The 20,693-nt window shown below is 42.5% G+C and overlaps 1 protein-coding gene across 6 annotated transcripts in view; it reads right to left on the reverse strand.

Annotated features, from left to right (window-relative positions):
- Positions 1–19,981, reverse strand: part of DACH1 (dachshund family transcription factor 1) — a 352,413-nt gene extending 332,432 nt beyond the window's left edge. For all 6 annotated transcript variants that reach the window (XM_064645860.1, XM_064645861.1, XM_064645859.1 and 3 more), the window contains exon 1: positions 18,518–19,981. In XM_064645860.1, the coding sequence (XP_064501930.1) occupies positions 18,518–19,251 (734 nt within the window). In that variant the 5' untranslated portion in view covers positions 19,252–19,981. The remainder of the gene's footprint in view (positions 1–18,517) is intronic.
- Positions 19,982–20,693: the final 712 nt, after the last annotated feature.

The raw sequence follows: 20,693 nt of genomic DNA on the forward strand, positions 1-20,693 counted from the left end.
ACAAGTGCACAGGTTATTAAACCCTAGCTTTTCTTACAGACAGTGCAATATTTCCATCATCATTTGGCAGGACTGTTGTAAACTAGGTCCTCACAGTAAAACAGTAGTCAGTAATTTAATACTGTATCAGAACCCAGAGGTTCAAGTGACACTGTCTGATCCTGCACAGCTATAGGAGGTGCTTTCTGTACTAACATTATGCCATTAATGGGAAAAAAAAGTCCCAAAGGAAGCAAGAGGCATGAGTGATGTAAGTCCACTCAAAAAAGCAGAATAATTTAGGGCTTTCACTCCACCAACAGAGACTTAGGTTCGACCTAAGTTCCAGGGTTCCACTGTGCAGCACCTCCCAGGGAGTAGGGGATGGTCTGTAACAGGTGGGTTTCCTCTCCCTAAACAAGCCAAGATATGAAGGGTATGGAGGATGGTGCACAGCCACATCTCAGTTTCTCTGTCAGCAGAACATGGACAGAGGGAGCATCCAAAGGCTGAAATCAACCATCTACCTCAGTCAGCCACCCACTTGTTTTGAAATACACAGTAGGCCAGCTAAAAGAGTTAGTAAAGCTGATTTCCAAGAGAGGAAAGTGGTTTCCATTGCATTCATACATTTTTCTTTCCAAGATTTTACTTCTTTCTTCATTAGAGCTGACCCCCCCTCTTGTTTCCTCCTTTCAAACAAAGTGTTAAAACCACTGTGTAATCCACAGTTCATCTCCCGGGCCAGGATCAGGGCACTGCTCTTAAGTTGCAGGAAAATTTCATGGCACACAGGATGATAATACATAAAATTGAAGGCACAGTTTCCACCCCTCCTTCCACCACCATCATTCCTTTCTGTTTCCATTGCCCATTCACTTGTAACAGCACAATTGCTGATGAAAACACAGGATGAACTGTTTTACCAAAACAGATTAGGATTAATAAATATAATAATGAAAGAGAAGCAGGGGAGCGGAGGGAGGGAGGGGGAGGAGAAGGGGGGAAGTAGACAGCATGTTCAACCTAGACCTGATCCTGTGCCGAAAATGGTCACACACTGCTGTACAGGAATGCGGTCGTGGTGCCTGGAGGAAACAGAAGAGAGACAAAATTATCTAAACCAGTCCTGCTATCAAAGAAGGCTGTAAATCACAGCCTTACCTCTATAGAAGGAATATAAACAACTGAGACTTTTATCTGTTTAAGGAACCACTTTTCTGATTCCTTTACCTATCATATTTATGTGATACATTTATTAACACATCACCTACTAATATATGGATTTATTTAACACTTGTTTTTCATTAACTTTCAAGTTGCTGTTACTTCCTCTGTGTAAGAATGCTCCAGATATTGATCTCTGCAGAAGAACAACCCCTAACCAAATGATATTTCTTTGAAAGGAGAAAAAAGTATCAGGAAAGGCTTAGTGTGTTACACTTGTTTGTATATTTATATACAAACATGTGAATATATTATTTAACTTTTCTCTTAAATTTGTAAAGTATGCTTCAAGTTTCCTTGTTTCACAGCCACATATTGGCAAAAAAAGGAGCCTAAACTGAGAAAAGCTGATGGCCGTAAATGTCAAGATTATTCCCTCCTTATTACTGATACTCTTTTCCACAGAGCCCTCAGATCCTCTGATCATCATATATGGCAAGTGAGCACTTAGGAACAATGTCAAAGAAACTATTTCAACATCCAGACAACTTTTAAAAACAGACAACTCTTAAAGTGAAGATAACTCCCAACAGCCAAGTAGATTAAAAATGGTGACTGAAGACAGAATTTTCTCCCAGGCAAATTGCCAATGTTTTTTTTAAAGGTAAACTCCAGCTTTTAATTAGCATGAACACGCTTCCCTATGAGCATTGTCACTGCCTGGATCCTCTTAAAAAGGAATAAAAATGGCATCCCACGACTGTGCTATGGATCTCAGATTTCCAGCAAGCACAACAGAGAAATTACATACCACTGCCTATAAGCAAAGCCACAGAAGTTGAACACTGGTATAACCAAAGGGAAAGAAATTTTTAAAAGGCAAACAATGCCACAGTCAAGTGAATATAGAGTGAAGTAGGAGTAAAGAAAGAACATTTAAGCCCGGCTACCACTTTTGCTAATGGTAGTTTTTAGTAGTGACTCCTTCTTCTGGTTCTGTAAATTAAATTTTCTACTAAGAAAGCTAAATCAAGGATGATTAATATCTTCTGATTTAACTTCCCTTCCTCCCACAGTTCAAAATGAAGTGAAAGTTATCCTCAGCCTGGCCTGTCATGGTGGGCAACGGTCCAAATCAAGAAAACTGGGTCAAGCATCTTTTAAAGCCAGTTATTATATGCTTTAGCAAGCATAATTATCTATTTGTTTATAACACAATACTGTATTATCACACAAGATTTTAAATAATATTTTTTTCTAAGTGGAAAACTAACATGATAATAATGAAAACAATATATATCCACTTGTTTAAAGTAATGTATATGAGACTATTATCTTTTTTTCCAATTTATATGTCCACTGCACCATTTTATAATTATTAGAAGATACTTCAGGGCATATGTTGTGCTGGTGTACAGCGACTTCTCTGGTGGCTGAAATCATTCAGCCTGTGGACTCGTGAATCACAAAGCACCCACGGCTTAGCAAATCCTTGTATGACACATGTCATGTCGTATCTCATTGCTTCAACGCAACCCTTGCGCTCCTACCATTTCACCAGTAGCCAAGCACTTAAGTACAGATGGGCCAAGCATCACTGACATCACACACCCCCTGAATGCATCCCTGCTCCCACCCCCACCTACGGAAAGCACGAAGCATTTTTCGCTGGGCTTAGGATGAGCGTTTATAGTTGGTCCCAGCGTATTTGCAGGATGTCTAAATTTTGTTCCAGGAGGGCTGTGCAGATTTAGTAATTCCCAGTAGTCTTTGGTAGGTGTTTAAAACCACCTCAAGTTAGCCAAGCAAGTCATTTGCATGGCAAGAGTACCAAGGAGTTCCTACATCAGACATTCCTGGGAGGTGCCTGCCCAATAGCAGTGGATACAACCAGCGCTCTAATCACTGCTGAAATCATTGATAGCGCTGTCTATCCACACTATGACAGACAAAAGCTGAAATGTATTAAACATAGCAATCCATCATCCCGCAGATGGGTAGCAGGAGCCAACAGAGTTCAGAGGGAGCGACTCCCGCTGCTAACAATGGCTGAAGTACTGACAGTTCGCTACTCCTCCTTGCTCCTAACAGAGCTCTTCTCCCAGCTTCCCAAGAGCGACAAACGAACAACCAGTCCACTGAAGAAGAAGGATTTAAATGCTGTAGAGTGTTGATAGCTATTATTCCAACTCAGAATGTCTACAAACAAGCTTAATGAGACATCAGTTCTCTTCTTTAAAAAAAAGGGAAAAGGTTGTTACGTTAAGGAATTGTGAATTCAAATAAAATAAGAACCCAAAAACCCCCCCACCAAACTCAAAATTGTTAGGTGTGTAAATCTCATCTGAATATATGAGAAGCTGATGAGCTAAATATCTTGCACCAGCAGCTGGCAGCTGGAGACAAGCTACAAACAACAGTGCTCCAAATTAAGAAGTAATTTATGTGGAATACATCATTATTTTAACATGAAGGATACAAAGCTTTAAAGGGGAGAGGAATGACTAGCAGACTTTTAAAGATAAATAAGTCCAGAACAAAGTAATGCTATTTATGAAAGTTGATTTTTCTTTCCTGACTTATTTCTTGTAGGACACATGAGTCACACAATATAGCCAAAGGAAAAACTGCAACTGCTAACACCACATTAGTAAAGTATAAAAGGGAAAGACACTTTTCTTAGCATTTCAGCCTTGTCATTTCCAATTTTCTGCTCTTTGGACATGCTTGTATTCAAATTCTGGAACATCTATTCAGCATATCAATCCTAATTAGACAATCTGGGTCTGGAAAGGATGAGAGCTGGGTCATTTGCATAATTTAATCATAAATACTCAGTGATACATATTTCCAAATGCATTTGTACAATTATCTTTTCATCCTTGGGGCAATGGTATTAATATGATTAGGCAATATTTCTGGAAAAAACAGACAAGTATGCACTCTTTTTAACTGCAGCTTAGGGCGATATGAAAAATTAATTAATTTCTGAAGAAAATCAATTTCTGTACGTGACCACATTAGACATTGCTAAACCAAGACACAGAGTCCTTTCTCAATCAGAACATTTTATCATTCTTTTCCAAATTCTGACTGTTATATGAACATTTCAATAATAAAATTGTTAGATTATTTAAATTATCTTAATGCATAGGCATGGAAAAGTGACTATTTCTTTTTTATGTTATCCTGACAGACATGGTGTATTAAAATATGTATTGTTTGACCAGTCAATAGGAAACCTTAGCATTTGGTCTGAACTCATCTTATGTGATCTTTTATTAATGCACATTATACCTATTGAATTCAAGGACAGCAGGAAATAATTCAGCTCTGAAAACCGCAGCTGAAAAAAATAGACCCATGCTAACCTAAAGTATTTTAAAAGTACTATAAGGTCGCTTCCTTGTTTGTTTTGCTGCAGAGAATTAGATAAGGTGTTCCTTCAACAGAAGCACACATATTACAAAAATGTTGTGACATATGTGGGATACAGCCAAGCACCCAGGTGGCTAATCTCATTTTTAGAAGAAAGATACTGCTTTGTATGTTAATTGGTGCAAAAAAAAAATTACATTTATGTTTTTATATGTACCATCTTTATTTCTTCTCAATCAACAGAAAAAGTAGAAATTACTGCATGCAAATGTTCGATATTCATTTAATTTGCATGAAGGTGCTTGAACAATTTTTTTATTCTAACAAGCTCATTTTTCATGCGTTTTGTCTTTCATCCTAATCTAGCATCTGTCATTCCTTTTTGAAGTTATTATCGGCCCAATTCCCTCTTGGACATGGTTGCTGGGTGACCGGTATCTTAGCACCCACTTTGACAGGAACAGATGTGAATCTGATCAAGAGATTTCCCATGAGTACCTGAAATCACAAACAACTTTCGGGAAAAACAAACAGCCTTGCTGTCACCGTCCCTCTCTCACCCTCCTTTCCATCCCTTCCCCCATCCCCCCAAAAAAGAGTACGAGAAAGTTGAGGCAGAGTTACCCAGCGTCATGGAAATGCATTATTATTTGGCAGGTGAGTTCCTCGAACACCTTCTAGCCATTTCTGCCTTCAAACAGCAACTCTCAGTTTTAAGTTTTAATAACCACCCTTTGAATCCTTCCAAAGACGACTGTTCATTTCTAAGGTCACCATCTTCCAAACATTCTCACGTTGAACTTGTTTTCGTCACATGAACGCTCTCATTTAAATCAATGGGATTACTCGGGTAAGCAAATTTCACATGCACACAAGCACCCAGCAGTTGTTTTATAACACCTAACTCATAGTTTGATTACAAATAATGTTCTTTGATCGCTCCTACACTTGGTTGCTGCTATCTGCGAAACTCCAGCTTATGAAAACTCAAGTACCAATACTGCTAACATTTAAGGACCTGCATAATTTTATTCCTCTAAATCATCCTACCGACGCGCTATAGGCAACAAGACTTCTTTGCCTTCCCAGGCACTAATCTAAACACAGCCTTACTAAGTGAAGGGAAAGGACACAGTTGTGACCCAAAAACTGAAAATTTGATCATACATATGTAAACTTGTAAGGCTGCATGTGACTAACACCAGATAAATTTGCTTTAACATGCTGTCAAACAGCCTTTCACTTCTGCCTCTTCACTATGCTACTCTTCAGTGTGTTCCCAACCCTATAGCCTCAGGGCTCTTGTCCCTACTGCTTCTGCTAGGGTTAGCAACTGCTTCCACTAAGAATCCTCTATATCTAAAGTTTCCACAGTGCCTAATAAAATAGGGTTTCCATGAAGAATTGCAGATTTTCATCTCTATTTTCTCCAAAATCCAGAGAGGTGTGTGAGGAGAAGAAAATAAATAGAAGAAGAGGAAAGGGAAAGGAAGAGTTTAAATTTTCAAAGATCTGAATTTGTTCCTTCATTCTGAGTTGTTGTTCTATGAATCAAAAAGATAACAAAGGATTTTTTTCCTCTCTAGTTTAGATGCAAAAAAAATTTAAGACAAACACTTCAATCACGACGAAGGATGATCTTAAAGATTTCCCTTATTTACTATCAAAATCAGAAACCAGCCAAAACATTTTATTGATAAGCCAAAAGCCTTAGACTAGACTCATCTATATTTATTCTGGATACAGCAAAATTAATGCATCTTCTACCCAACTTATGAACAGCAGAACTGCAAAGGAAAAGCCAAGCAAATAGGAAAAATGTTTAAGCCCCTAAATGCAACTGGACCTCCCTACCTTCCATTAAAAATCATGTGGGAACAAAACCACTCTCTGTGTCTTGGAAAAAAATGTCCCCTTCTACCCACTTAGGATATCAACATCACATAGCAGTCAAACCTGTTGATGGTATCAACAAAGCTGAATTGCTAAAAGCATATGGTTGACTTAGAGAAAGACAAAAAAAAGAGCTTAGGGATCAGTATGACCACTTCTTTGAGGTGAATTAGAAAGGGACATGATGTACACATTTATAATAAATACATAATAGTGATAAGTAATCACCATTTAGAAGACCTGCCCTTCACTCTGTCAGTCAAAGATGATGCCCTACAATGATGCCTCATAAAACAGTTTGATTATCCAGACTGGCAAAGTCATGAAAGGCTTAATACAATCTGTATGGAAAAATTCACTAGTATGAAAAACAACTAACCAGAGTAAATAAGTATCTTCTTACTTTTTGGTAACATCGTTACACCCATTTGTCCCCTACCAATCCTTTTTGCCCAAGCAAATAAAAGGACTACAATAATCTCGGAACTAGCCTCCTCTGCTACATCCACATTGATGAGCAAAAAGCCTACAGCCAGGGATCATCAGCTGAGCTGTTCACTCCATCTAAAGTGTTAAGATGGCGTTAAAGGGAAAAGCATCTATACTGGACTAGTAGTATCCAAATCTGTCACTCATTCACTAGAAACAGGTAGACCTATGAAGGCACTTAATGCCAGTTTCAGCACTGAAAATACATTTCAAGGATGGGAAAGACTGACTGAGAACAGGAAAAGAAGGTGAAAGCGAAGCCTGGAAGGTTTGCAGAGTCTCTGTGGGATAGTAATTGCTGAGGCAAACTCAAGCTGAACAGAACACTCAGTTTGTTAAATAAATCAAAATGCAAGTTAATTCTAATTTTAATGTAACCCTATAAGTATATGAACTAAGGAACACTTCCCTGTCCTTAGGGCCCCCTATTTCAACTTAGCTGTCATAGTCCAACCTGGCACTACACCAGCAGGAACACTTGGACACCATAAATACCATACCACCTCACCAGAGAAAGGTAAGCACTCACCCTAGGGTATTTAGGCTTCTAGCTCAAACCAAAGTATTGAAAGAGGAAAACCATGGTAGCACCTACTCATCACTTTAATTGATTCCAAGACATGGCATGAACCAAGATTTCCCAAAACCCAAATTTTTAGTCTAATTGAGGGAAAGAGAAAGGTCATTTTGGAGGAAGGAAGAATGGGGTCTTGAGAGTCTTCTTGTAAACTGTCTCATCGGGTAACGCTTGAGCCACAGGTTTTTGAACCTTGAGCCATGTTCCAAGTAAACAGCCTAACGACCCATCTGCAGAGCTGCTCTCTTTTCTCTAGCCCATACAAAATGTACTGACTACAGTCACTGCCTGCTCTATTTCACATGCAGGAAAACAAAGCCTTACTTACTAAGCCCTGGGAAGAGTTCATGGCTTGAGGATTTAGCCCATACCAAACAAATTCTATAATTGAAACTTTTTATAGCTTAATTATATTGAGAAACCATTAGACATTTTAAAGAATTAGAATACTGAACTGTTAAATATTAGGCATATGACCCATACCTAATGTAAAGTAAGTTTCTAAAAATGTCCTCAGAAAAATTTAGAAGAAAAACAGGTGTAGAAGAGAATTCAAATGTGACCCATAAGGCCCCAGAATCTAGAAATGAATTGGGATCAGTTCATTCTTTTCCCATGGGCTAACTTGTATAAATGTAATTCTGTGGTTTCATAAAACCAGGTCAAGTTTTTGTCCCCTGAGGTCCTTGGCACTTTGAAGCATGGTAGCACTTTTTCCTGGCTACAAGTTCAGATCTGCATGCATTCTGGATTTCTGAAAGGAAGCAATTAGCCAAGCTGAAAAGATAGACCCATCCTGTTTAGAGCACACCTTCTACACAGAAAACCACTTATGGGGGTGAAACACAATTTCACAAAACAGTATTTAGAAATAGTTGACTCTGTATTTTTCACCTCTAAAAATTAAATAGTTTTCTCTCATTGGGTGGCACACCAAAGAGCAGATGACCTTATCACATAACTATGCCAGCAGTTTTAACTAACGACATCCTTCTCTCCTTTAATGTCAAAATGCTTTGCTCATGTAGTCATACTTTGGAATACTTCTGACTACATCTATGCTTCACAATGCATTTCATAACTATTATTTTATTACCTCTTATGACATCACTGTATTTTCCTAATCTAAGTAATAAGACATGTAAAATAAGACACAAGACAAAACCACAAAAAGGATCACCAGAAGAAATGAAACCTGTACTTGGCAGACCCACATTAGCACAGGCTCAGCAGCAGAGAGCTAAAGGGGAGGCTCCACTCCTTCAATTTACCTGAAAGTGCTGCGTTTTAACACCACATCCCATCCACCGTGTACTAGTCTGAACTTCATTGGAATGAGGCCAGAATGATGATGGGTTGTTTCTGACCACTCAGCTGAGCAACACAAATCCATCCATGTGGGACCACACGCCTTCTGGGTCGACTAAACAGATTCAAAGAGCAGAGGAAGGGTAACAAACTAATTGTTCAGACTCTTTGAGCAAACTGCCTTCTCAGTGTGTAAACCTGACATCTACATACTATGGAGGTGGGCTGCTGCTGCTCAAGACAAATTCCACCCTTTGAGTCACTCTATTGAGATGAGATAATGCCAGAGAAGCTCTGAACAGTAAAATCTGTTGAAGGTTTATTGATTCTTAGCCATGTCCCACCTGTTGTACCTTGAGGTGGCCTTAAGCCAATCCAACAGCTGTGGCTATACCCAAACATGTCGACTAAAAACCTCACTGATGCCCTGCCCAGGAAATATTATGACTCCTCCCTTACATGATTTGCATGTGTGCTCCTGAAACAGATATATGCTGGTAAATTAGTATTTTTAATACATTTTTTCTCATAGTTTCTCAAAAATGTATTTTATACATAGCTATACTTTAAACTGTAACTTACTGTAGCATGAGCTTCGTTTTCTATTACTGACATTTTTAACATCATATTTCAGCAGCAAACTAACTTCAAGGAGAGTCAGTAGAATCACAAGCCATCTATAATATCCAGTAATGTAAGACATAATATTTTATTAGCATTTCATGTTTATTTTTTAACCTGGCCTTTAAAAGCTATGAGTATCGGCTTAAAAAAATCCCTAACAAACCAAAACCAAAACCAACCGATCCTGCTTTGAATTAGAACGACATTATGATAAAATAGACAACAGAATCATGAAATTAGCCTTTAGTGGTAGATACGGACAGGGAAATAACAAAATACTGTGTATCACTTATGTTGTACAAACTGTTCTAATAAGCTAAGAGAGAAATATATTTTTTGAAAAAAAAAAAAAAGGAGAACATGACTTTTCACTTGTATCAATCCTTATTATATACTTAATACCACCTAAGGTATTTTCTTCTCCCCATGCCCTTTTTTTTTCTTTTTTTAGCTCTTAAGCAGAAATTTAAGGAAACAGAAGACAATTCCTTCCCACCAAACTACCTGTGAGTATCAGAGCTAAATTGTAACAAGCGGCAACCATGGCACACATCTTGGAAATGCCTTTTCCCTTCAAAAAGAGATAGGCTGCGTCTGCGCTATAAAAATGAATACAAAAAATCCCAGGAGACGGCATGAAGCCACAGGTTATACCAAACTCTGATACTCGTTCCTGCAAAGATTTTGTCCTAATTTCCTAAAATTAATTACTATGAAAGAATGCTCACAAAAACACTAAGATTGCATTAAATGCATGAGGCATTAAAAAATGCATCATTAATCTATTTTAGGCAACAAGCGTTAATTTATAGGACACTCAATCTAAAGCATTTTTTCAATGCTTTCAAATTGTCCTCGCAAAAGCAAGAAAGTATACAGCAAGCCAGCTTCCTAGCAAAGATGTCAACTGGTTCTTTTACAGCCCTTCCAAATATACATTGCACATGCTTGGTTTAAAAGATGTATGTAGGCTATTGAAGCAACAGGACTATCCACATTCTTAAAGTTATACATATAGTTTAAAACCACAGCATTTTTATTTTAATATAAATAACTAAGTCCTACAGGTGACCTTGTCCAACAAAGGAAGGTTTTTACAGCAGACCAAGAGACTAGAAACAAATTAGATGCTTCATAAAGACAGAAAAGGTAAAAACCATAAAACCAATTAAATTATTAAGTTTACATTTTTACTACATTGGGAAATTAATAATTCAAAAATAATAGCTTTAGTAATGTTTTGTTTAAGAAATGCTGAAACTATCAATAAATCCTGGCTATATTTATCACCGATAAAAATGTAATGAATTGTTTGTACTTCCATTAAAAATACAGTACTTATAACTTGAAAGCAGTTTTTTCTGTCCCGTATATAAAATCATGATCTAGCACTTTTAAAAAAAATAAAATCATTAGTAAGTATGAGAACAACATGAAATCAAGGTTACAAAAGACGTAATTAAATTGTAATAAAATATATATGTATATACTCCCTGCTTCCTTTATAGTTTACTTCATATAACTGCTTTCTTTTTGATCTCTTACATTTTATGTAAGATGAAAAAGGAAAACATTTCCCAAAAGTAAGATTTAAAAATAGCTTTTAACAATTTGTAAATACAAGTATGAGAGAGGACTCAAACAACAACTTTTACTCCAAATGTAAAATACATATTACCTGTTCTCAATACAGTATCGTTAACAAGTGCTCTAACAAGAACATTATTCAGAGTTATGAACTTCAATCATGGCATCGTAATGTTACAAATATATTTCAGCTGTCAATTGTGCTAAAGTGTGTGCAGCAGTTCCAGGTACTCTCATTCTTCCTTTTCTCCCCAGTATGATCCAATTCCAGTATGTAACTGTTCCTCTGTCGGCCGGGTAATCGGTACGCACACCTCGTGTGCCCGCTCATTCAGTCATACAATCGAAGGGGAAAAAATGAACATGAAAAACCACATGTCTTAACAGCTAAGGAGCATTTTTTTCAGTATATTTATTATCACACAAAATTATTATGTGAATAAGAAAACAAGACTGAAAGCTTTTGCTTGAACCCTTTTGGATCAAAAGGAATTTAGGCAGAATTTAGACATTTGGCCACTTCAGAGAGTAATTCTCTAAATTCTAAGGATGAATAAAATTGCATTACTAAAACACTGTATTATTTTAATGGAAAAAGAACATACGTTTAGCGTGGCGAGGTGCACTGGGAAATTTTAATTGCACCTACTCCACTGTTCCTGGACTATGGCAAACTTCAGCCTTCCAGTGGGCATTCGATATTTTTAACAAAAATATATTTGTTTTTCATACTGAAATAACTTTCTTCTTCACAAGGAAGATACAAATTATGCAGGACGCAAAGAAAATGTCTACAGTAAATCAGTTTTGGAGAGAACAGGTTATCTTGAAACAGAATAATGAACAGAAAGTTATATTAAGTGTTACCCACTGGAGTATTCTCAGGAGTACACAGTAAAAACTTTGGACTATTTTATTATATCGAAATCATAATTTATGAATGGCAACAAAAAAAGCTTAGACTATTTCAGAAAATTTCTCATTATTCCTAATAAACTGTTTGGATACACACAATTTACAAGATCTTTCCATTCAGTTCTGCAAACTGTATTGTATATATTAATCCATCTGTCCCAGGAGGATGTTGACCCTAAATGTAATTATCACAAAACATTGTTTAAAGCAATGTGAACTAAAATACGTTTTGTGATCCATTTCCTCGATCACAACTCATGCAAGCAGTTTCATTCGTGTTGGTGAATGTATCCTGAATTGCCACTCAGGGTCCTTTTGGTCCAACATCCCATTTCTAAAAGAGACCTATGGAAATTCACAGAAGGGAATGCACGTATTCAGTATTTACAGCGTTATCCTTTCCCAGTGTAGTTTCCCAGCTTATCGCTATCAGTGATTTAGAGTGAAGAATTCCAGATTGGAATGTAACTGGATGATCAAGTGCTGATCCTTCCTCTCAAGAAATTCAGTGACAGCATTTTTCTACTTTCTGCTACGGAAAATATACTACTACCCTTTTTCCTTTTCTTCTCTAAAAAAAAAGAGGAGTTTAAAACTGTTCACAGTTATTCACAGTCAATGCTAAGATTCAATATTTAATAGATTACACTTCAATATTCTACAATGCCTAAGAAATGAAACATCAGTACTTGTTAGGAGATGCTCCCAGCTGAGCATCATATCAGATAAGTAAGTAGAACATAATGGGTTAAGGATAAAGTTACTCCTCAAAGCAACCTGGATATTATCATTTCAAGTCACAAACATACTTTGATTCTAAATATAAAGATTTTCAGTTTATGTTTCAGGATTTTTGAAAATAATTTAAATGATAAAGGAAAAAGAAAAATTCTTCCTTAATTCACACTGGAAAAATTATCTATATATGAATTAAGTCTCTGGGTCATAATAGCTTTTTGCAGATGACTCTTCAGCTCTATCATTTAAATATGTATTTAGGCAACTAAAAATTTACTGTCAATTCCTATTATGTCAGTCCACATTATGGCGCTGTTACAGCATGCACATTTAAAGATTATTGAAAAAATTACTGTTCGTGTGCAGTATATAATTTGCAAAAGGTTAATCACTATTTTAAAACAATGAATGGAATTAACTCATAATGCAAAGCAGATGCCCCAAACGTTATTTTTAAAACAAAACATATTTAACTTATAAAAGAACAAAGAGGATCTAAATAGAGTCCTGTTGCTTAAAACCAGACAGGCATCGTAGTTGTTTCAGACTCTTGGTTCACTGGCTCACACAATTCAGACAAAACTTGGTAGTTTCTGATTACTCTCTCTGCTATCCTGCAGTCAGTAATGAATTTTTACAGCTAAACTTGTAAAGCTCCTCCATGACTAGGCAACACTGACAATGGTGAAAGAGATTTACCTGTACCAGACCAGCAGGGATTGCAGTAACAATTTAATATATCAATTACACAGTTCAAAAGGAAAATATTAAAATTCCTTCCAGTGTATGAAAATTCTCTGCTTCGTACGCAATTCAGTTTAGATGATGAATCGCAGAGATAGGCAAAAAACAGCCGTCTGGAATGATCTAGTAACAGGGGAAAACAGAAGAAATACTGAAAGGCAGTGAAACAAAATTAGCATTTCCAAAAAACATTCAGAACACACTCCAGATTACAAAATATTAAGCAAGTAGTAAATAAGAATACTTTAAGTGCATTTTAGTTTATGGCGCTGAGGGTAGCAGAGAAGAAGCCCCAGGTGGGAGCAGCAGGCCCCCGAGTGCAGCTCACAGGGGCACAGTGTGGGACACTTGCTCCACACGCCCAGGGCAGGGGCTCAGCACCCCCAGGGCGAGGGGCATGTGGCTGCAGAAAGAGAGTGGAACCCTGAGACTGAACCAAGCATTTGAACAGAGATGGCAGTGGTCTATGGAAATAACAAAGCTATTCATATAACCCATTCTTGCAAGTAAAGCTGATACAAAATTGACAATAAAACTGTACTTTTTTTATAAACTACATCTGCCAGTAAAAGATTTCTCAAAAAAAGAAAAAAAAAACACAAAACTTTATCAATCTTCATAGCTAGAAGATTAAGAAGGAATTAATCAAATTAAATACTTGAGGAAGACCAGGTGAAGCAATTAGGAAAAAAAATGTCCCGCTGCCCATCACTAGCAGGCCCTCACCTCCCTGCACGGGAACAGCACCGGCAGCGCTTCCCGAGAACAGCACTGGCAGCGCTTCACAACAGGCAGCCAGCGTTCACGGGAGAGAAGTGTTCCCTTCCTCAAGTATCCAATACTGTGCCAGGGACTAAGTATCAGATTAAAGGGATAAATAGTTCTATTCTGTTGTAATAAGTACGGCCCAAGGATTCCAGCTTTTAAATTACAATATTTACCAATAAATACATACAATCAGAGGGATATGAAAGTACTGTTATTATGAGCAACTGGAGTCTTTTATTTTTTTTAAGTCAGAAGAAACCACTTTCAAACCTTTTACTCCTTCTATATAGTGACTACAATTTATCCTCTGGCCTTCCAGAAGTCATCTTTGCTTGTAAAGCCTTCCATATTTCTCCTGATTATGTTTTAATAATCTGTGGCAAGAAGGAAGGTCATCAATATAAACCACAGGTACAGTATATTTAACGCTCCTTTCAGCAGCACTTGCTGACCTGTTCATTTAAAGTATCTATGATCTGTACTAACCTATCTGAGTGAGACACTCCTTTAATTAATACAAAGAAAAAAAGCTATGCAAGTATGCAGTATTCAGTAAACAAGGACATGCTAGGTCCACATAATTTGAGAGAAGCAGAAGCTAGCAAAGAAGGGCTGAATAAATGCCATGTAAGACACGCTTTGAAGAGAATTGTTTCATGTTCAGCATCTTTCCCTTTTATGCTCAAAAATCAATTAAGTTGTTTTCCAAAATTTGTAAATACCTTCCAAAGAGTGCAAATAATTCCTCACTTTACGTACGAATGTCAATGAACTCATTCAAAATCATCTTCAAATGTCAGAAAAGATTAACATATCCTGGCCACAGGAGGGGGGTCAGAAGAAAGCACACGCTTTCAGCCTTTACTCATGTGGGCACGATCCAAAGCCAGCCTAAGTCTATGGGAAAACTCCACGAAGGGACCCAGCATGGCAAAATTCCACAAGTGCTCAAAACACAAGAAACCAGAAACAATCTGGGATCAATAGCTTCCAGGTCATTAATCCTAGGCAGGTGACATCCAGTGCAGAGTTTGCTCCTCTCTTTCACCCACATATTCAAGAAACATGACCCAATTGGCATCTAGTAGCTTTAAATATTTTCCATGTTTTGCCTTTATCCTTCCCCTATTTGTTTGGCATATGGCTTTCTAGCATCCCATTAATGTCAAACCATTTAATCGGAATGTAAGCTAAATGCACAGTTTGCTATTTCCTGGATTTCTGTTTGGCGGCCAGTGCTTTTTATGAGGAAAATAAAAGCAAAGGTCAGTACGACCAGAAAAGAAAAGTCATCTTCCATAACGGAAGCTTATTTTTCCAGTGAACTGATACACAAGCCTAATTTAGAAAAAGGTCCTTTAGTATCATGTTATTATTAGTAGTATCACAAATAAACACCGAAACCAATTCACTTTACAGACCTACACATTAAGCATTCAATAGAAAATCCCTTGGTGTTTTATTGATTTTTGTTTTATTGATTTTTTTTAAATAGCAATATCACAGTTAAAATGTATCATTTTGCTGAAACATATCTAAAACTTTTCCATCTCAAAATAAGTTATTACAAATTATTTCCACAGCAACTGGCAACTAACGATTCAATCCATTTAAAGAACAACAAAGTAATGGCTTTATTTGGATGCCTTTTTTGATTAAATAACATATTAACCTTGATGAAGCTTTCCAAAAACGGATTAGCATACTTGAGTGCATCAGCTGATTATGAGACAAATATAACACTGATAAGATGTTGGTTCGAAATTTTTGAATCTGATGAGTATAACAGTTTAGCCGCTAGGATGGAGTTGCCTCTTACAGCTTCCATCTCAACAGCAAAGTGTCCACCCAGGATACAAAAAGACATCACTCAACTAAAGTATGCAGTAACTGAGAGTCTGGAAAGGTCGTTTAAATCACTAAACTGCATAGATGAAAATATTCTGCATATTTACTGTAACGTCAGAAATAATCAAAAATCATTTGTAAGGAAAGAAGAATCAGAATGCAATGTCTTAGAGGGGAAATCCAGAAAGCAAATATAGATTTATCTTTCGATGACATCATCCATTTTGACCAAAACTCAGTGACCCACTTTGCTTTATTCGTCTATACTGTAATAATACATTTCCTATACCTATTGTATATCATTTCCATTAATTTATTTGCTTAATGGATGTATAAATAAGTCTGCTACAATTACGCTTTTTAAGGGTCAAATCCTATTCACTTCTGAACCCACTACTGTAATTTCTACTACACTGGATGATAACACAGCAGACCTCAGGAGCAGCTGAAACACAGCCGATTCTGTGCTGTTGACATAATCAAGCCATGTTACAACCAGGTTGCCAAACCCTTTTATAACCCTGCCAAGTCCAGGAACTGGTGTCCCCATACTGCCCCCACCAAGAAAAAAAAAAAGTTTCTCTATTTCTTAATTCTACATGTTCAAATTAAAATTCTCACAGTATTACTGTGGCAAAGTAAAAGTTCCATGAGTTTATTTTAAGGACCACCTTGGAACTCTTGCAGAGTTGTTACAAGTTACAAGCCACACGCACACACACATCCCCCCAAAAAAAACCCAAACCAAAGATCGTCTAAGCGTAGCTATTAATATTCATGTTGATTCCACATGAAACAACAGCACAGTTACCCGAGCAGCTACAGTTATGTCAGCGCTTGGAAGTTATTCCAGGCTGTTTTGTCCTGGTGCCCTGAATATTCAGGAACTTCAACAATCCATCTAGCGACAGTCACCGCAGAGTAAGTGCTCTGCTTCGCCTGGCTCAATGCTAATGACTCTCAGGCACCCTCCGCTGAATCGGGAAGGGGGGGGAGGAGGAGATGTCACACCCCCCGCCATCGGGGACGGGACGGGACGGGCAGGAGCACGGCATCGCGTGGGGTTAATTCCCCGCGTGTTGGCTATTGCTGCACCTTGAAATCTTACAATAGGAAAGTGAAACGAGCCCGGTCTGTTTGTTTGCGTATACTGAAAATAGCACCGGGACTTTGTCCACGACGTCCTCCGTGGGAAGTTCCCGAGGCCCCTCCAGCGCGGCAGAGCCAGAGCCCCCCGCCCCCGCCCGAGGCAGGGCGAGCCCCCGGGAACTGGAGCCGCTTCCGACCGCTCTGATCTCGGGGTCACGGCAGTTATGCGATCCCTTCTCCTTATCGAGGAGATTCAGCCCTGTAACCTAGATTGAGAGATAACAACCCTACGCTTTCGCCCTCCGTTGCAAAGGCGGCTGTTATTGCATCAGGAATTTCCTCTTTTGCCAGCTCCTTCTCGCCCCTTCGACACCCCTCTCCGGCTGTGGCAAGTTTGGGGCTCACCTCCCCTCCGCGGTTCCCCCCCGGCCCGCGGGGTGCGCGGGTGCCCCCGCACCGCCCGCAGCGCTGCACCCCGCCCCCGGAGCCCTTCCCGCCACGGCGCCAGCGGTACTCTGCGCGGCGGCAGGATCCAGCCTGGCCAAACCCCTGCCGCGCTCCCGCTGCCCCCGTCGCCTCCTCCCCGGCTGGCGGGGACCGGGAGCTGCTCGCACCTGCTCCTCGGGGACCGACACCATCACCCCACCCCCCCCGCCGAGGGAGCAGACCAGCCCGACCGCCTGGCATCTCTCCCCACTACCCCACAGCAAAGCCGCCGCCCCCTCCTCCTCCTCCTCCTCGCCGTCTTCCCGCCCTCCCTCCACCTCCCCAGTTCGCCATGTGGCAACTGCCCCACAGCCTTATACAAAAAGTGCACGTGCCCCCTCGGATGTGTGACAGCAGCTGATGGCCAAGTGGCCTCCACCGCCCCGGACCGGGCCCGACGCCCGGGAGGCAGCTACGCACCCCATCCCAGTTAACGCGACACCCGAGTGTCTGTGTCGCCGTCCCCCCGCTCCCCGCCCACTCCCGTGCACCCTTCGGGCGGTTTTTTCCCAGGGCTGCCCGCTTTAAAGATACATCCAGGGATAGCTTGAGCAGCGGGGTCGCTCAGAAAGCACTTTTTGGCCCTGCTGCTCCCTCCCCACCCCCGCCGGCCCTCCGCTCCCGCGATGCGCTGCCCCCGGCACGCCTCGGACGGGGGAGAGAAGAGGACAATGCCAGGGCAACACTTGCAGGGCGCAGCGGGAGGGGGGGCACAAACACCCCTTCTCCTTCCCCCTCACTCCCTCCGTCCCACCAAGAAGCAGCGCCGCCGGATGCGGAGGAGGCCGGCCGGGCGCGGGGGCAGCGCGGGAGGCGGCAGCGGGGAGCGGCGCAGCGCCCGCCCGGACCGCACCGCGCGGGGGTGGGACGGGGGCGGCGGCGGGGGGGGGGACCCGGCGGGGCGCGCGTGTGCCTTGCGGCTCTTACCTGGCGTTGGTGCAGTCGTTGTAGAGGGTCTCGAAATCCTTCCTGGAGATGAGTTTGCAGCGGTTGACCCCGGGCTGGATGGCCCCCAGCCCCCTCAGGATGCGGACCTGCTCCACGTTGCAGACCACGGGCGTGATCTCCAGCCGCTTCAGCTTGGTGTAGACCGTATGCAAGCCCCCCACCAAGTGCTTCAGGAAGAGGTCGAAAGCCTGGGGCAGGCAGATGAGCTCGCAGCCCTCCACGGTGAAGGAGGCCACTTTGGCCCCCCTCAGATCCACCATCTTGCACTCGTTATTCTGGGGGGTGTTCTCCACCGGGGATGGGGTCGAGTACACGGGCTTGCCGGGCAGGCTGCCGGCCGCGCTGGCCGCGCTGGCATTGGGAGTGGAGGTGCCGCCGCTGCCGCCGCCGCTGCTGCTGCCGCCGCCGCCGGTGCCCAGGCTGGGGCTGCCGCCGCCGCTGCCGCCGCCGCTGCCGTTACCGCCGCCGCCGCTGGTGGTGGAGGTGACTGTGGCCGCCGCCGCTGCCGCCGCTGCGATGGGCTCCGGCCGGAATAGGTTTGTCCCCGAAGCGGCCGGCGGGGGAGCGATGGACGGAGACGGAGAGGAGGTGGCCGCCGACGAGGTGGCCGACGAGGAGGTGGTGGTGGTGGTGGTGCAGGCGGCAGAAGTTGAGACCGGAGGCTGAGGGGGGACCAGCTGGGTCGGAGGGATCAAAGCAGCCGGTACGGCCATGGTCACATATACGGCGGAGGGGGCTGGGGGAGGGGGAAAAGTTCCCACACACGCACGCAGGGGAAAGGGGAAAAATTTAAAAAAAAATGTATAAAAAAAAAAAAAAGGAGGAAAGGAGAGAAGGGAGGAGGGGGGAGAAGAAGGGGGGGATAACCCCGGATCAGGTGCTGCGGCGAGCGAGAGAGCAGGGGGCAGAGTGAAAGAGAGAACGCACAAAGTGTCCCGCAAGTGGGGACGGAGGAGGAGGAGGAGGAGGAGGAGAAGTCCGCTCCGGGCGGCGGGGCTGGGGCCGAGGGGAGGGGGAGGGCAGTTTCTTTTTGTGGTCCTTGCTCTAGCACCACGTTAAAGACGAAGGTGAAAAGGAGGAGGTTTGAAGGACTTCGGTTCTCTCTGGCAAGTACATTGATCAAAGATTGAGAGGGGAATGACAGAGAGAAAATGAGCTGGGAAGTGCTGGCTGCTGCCGCCGCCGCCGCTCGCTCGCTGGACGAGTTGTTGTTGTCACACGGTGCGGAGGGGAGGAGCTCCGGCAACTTGAAATACCCTTTGAAGCAGCAAAAGGCTCACTCAGTAGTATTAACCCAAATTATCCAACCAGGAACCCGGAGCAGGAAAACAGAGAGAGAGACGGAGAGAAGTCTCTCTCTCTCTCTCCCCCCCCCCCTCCTTCAGGAACCGTTAGATTACATGTTTCATATTTCACCCCACCAGAGATGAGATGTAATTTTCCCAGCCCCTTTCAACAGCCGCTTGTCAACACAGTTTGTGGAGAAACACGAGCGTCTCCAGTGTTCCCCCAAAGCCAGGCGGGAGCGGGGGAGCCGAGGCGCGGGGCGGGCGCTGGGCACCGCACACCTTGCCGGGGCAGCCAAAAGCAGAAAACTCCAGACGGGTCTGTTGCTCTTGCTGCTGTTCTTGCTCTCCCGGGACCACAGACGCTCCTCCCGGCGGCGTGGGAGCTGCTGCCGAGGGTCCCCTTTGTTGCGCGGGCGGCGGCGGCGGCTGCGCGGGGCGCGCACGGGCAGCCCCAGGCGGCAGCATCCGCAGAGGACTTTCCTGCGGCGGCCCTGGATCGGAGGGCACAGGGCACTACGAGTCAGGCCGCCGAGACACCGCACCGAGCGGGCTGCGGCGGCACACAAGTAACTTAGGAGACGGGAAAACGGGTGGCCCTGGGAAAGACGGCGGCCCGCGCAGGTACCGCCGCGCAACAGGTGTCGGCGGTGCGCAGACCCCGCGCAGCGGCGTCCGAGCCCCTCCGCGCCAGGTAGCGCGCAAAGTCAGCGCGACGCCTGCCCCGCGCATGCGCGGTGGGTCGGGCGGCAGGCGGCGCGCCCGGCGTGGCGCGGTACCTGGCCGGGGTCGGGATGGGGCTGGGAAGAGGTTTGGCAGCTGACGCCGTCGGGAAAGGCTGGGGCTTTCTCTCCTACGTGTCTTCAGGG

This window comes from Pseudopipra pipra, chromosome 2, assembly GCF_036250125.1.
Source record: "Pseudopipra pipra isolate bDixPip1 chromosome 2, bDixPip1.hap1, whole genome shotgun sequence".
Classification (NCBI taxonomy): Eukaryota; Metazoa; Chordata; class Aves; order Passeriformes; family Pipridae; genus Pseudopipra; species Pseudopipra pipra.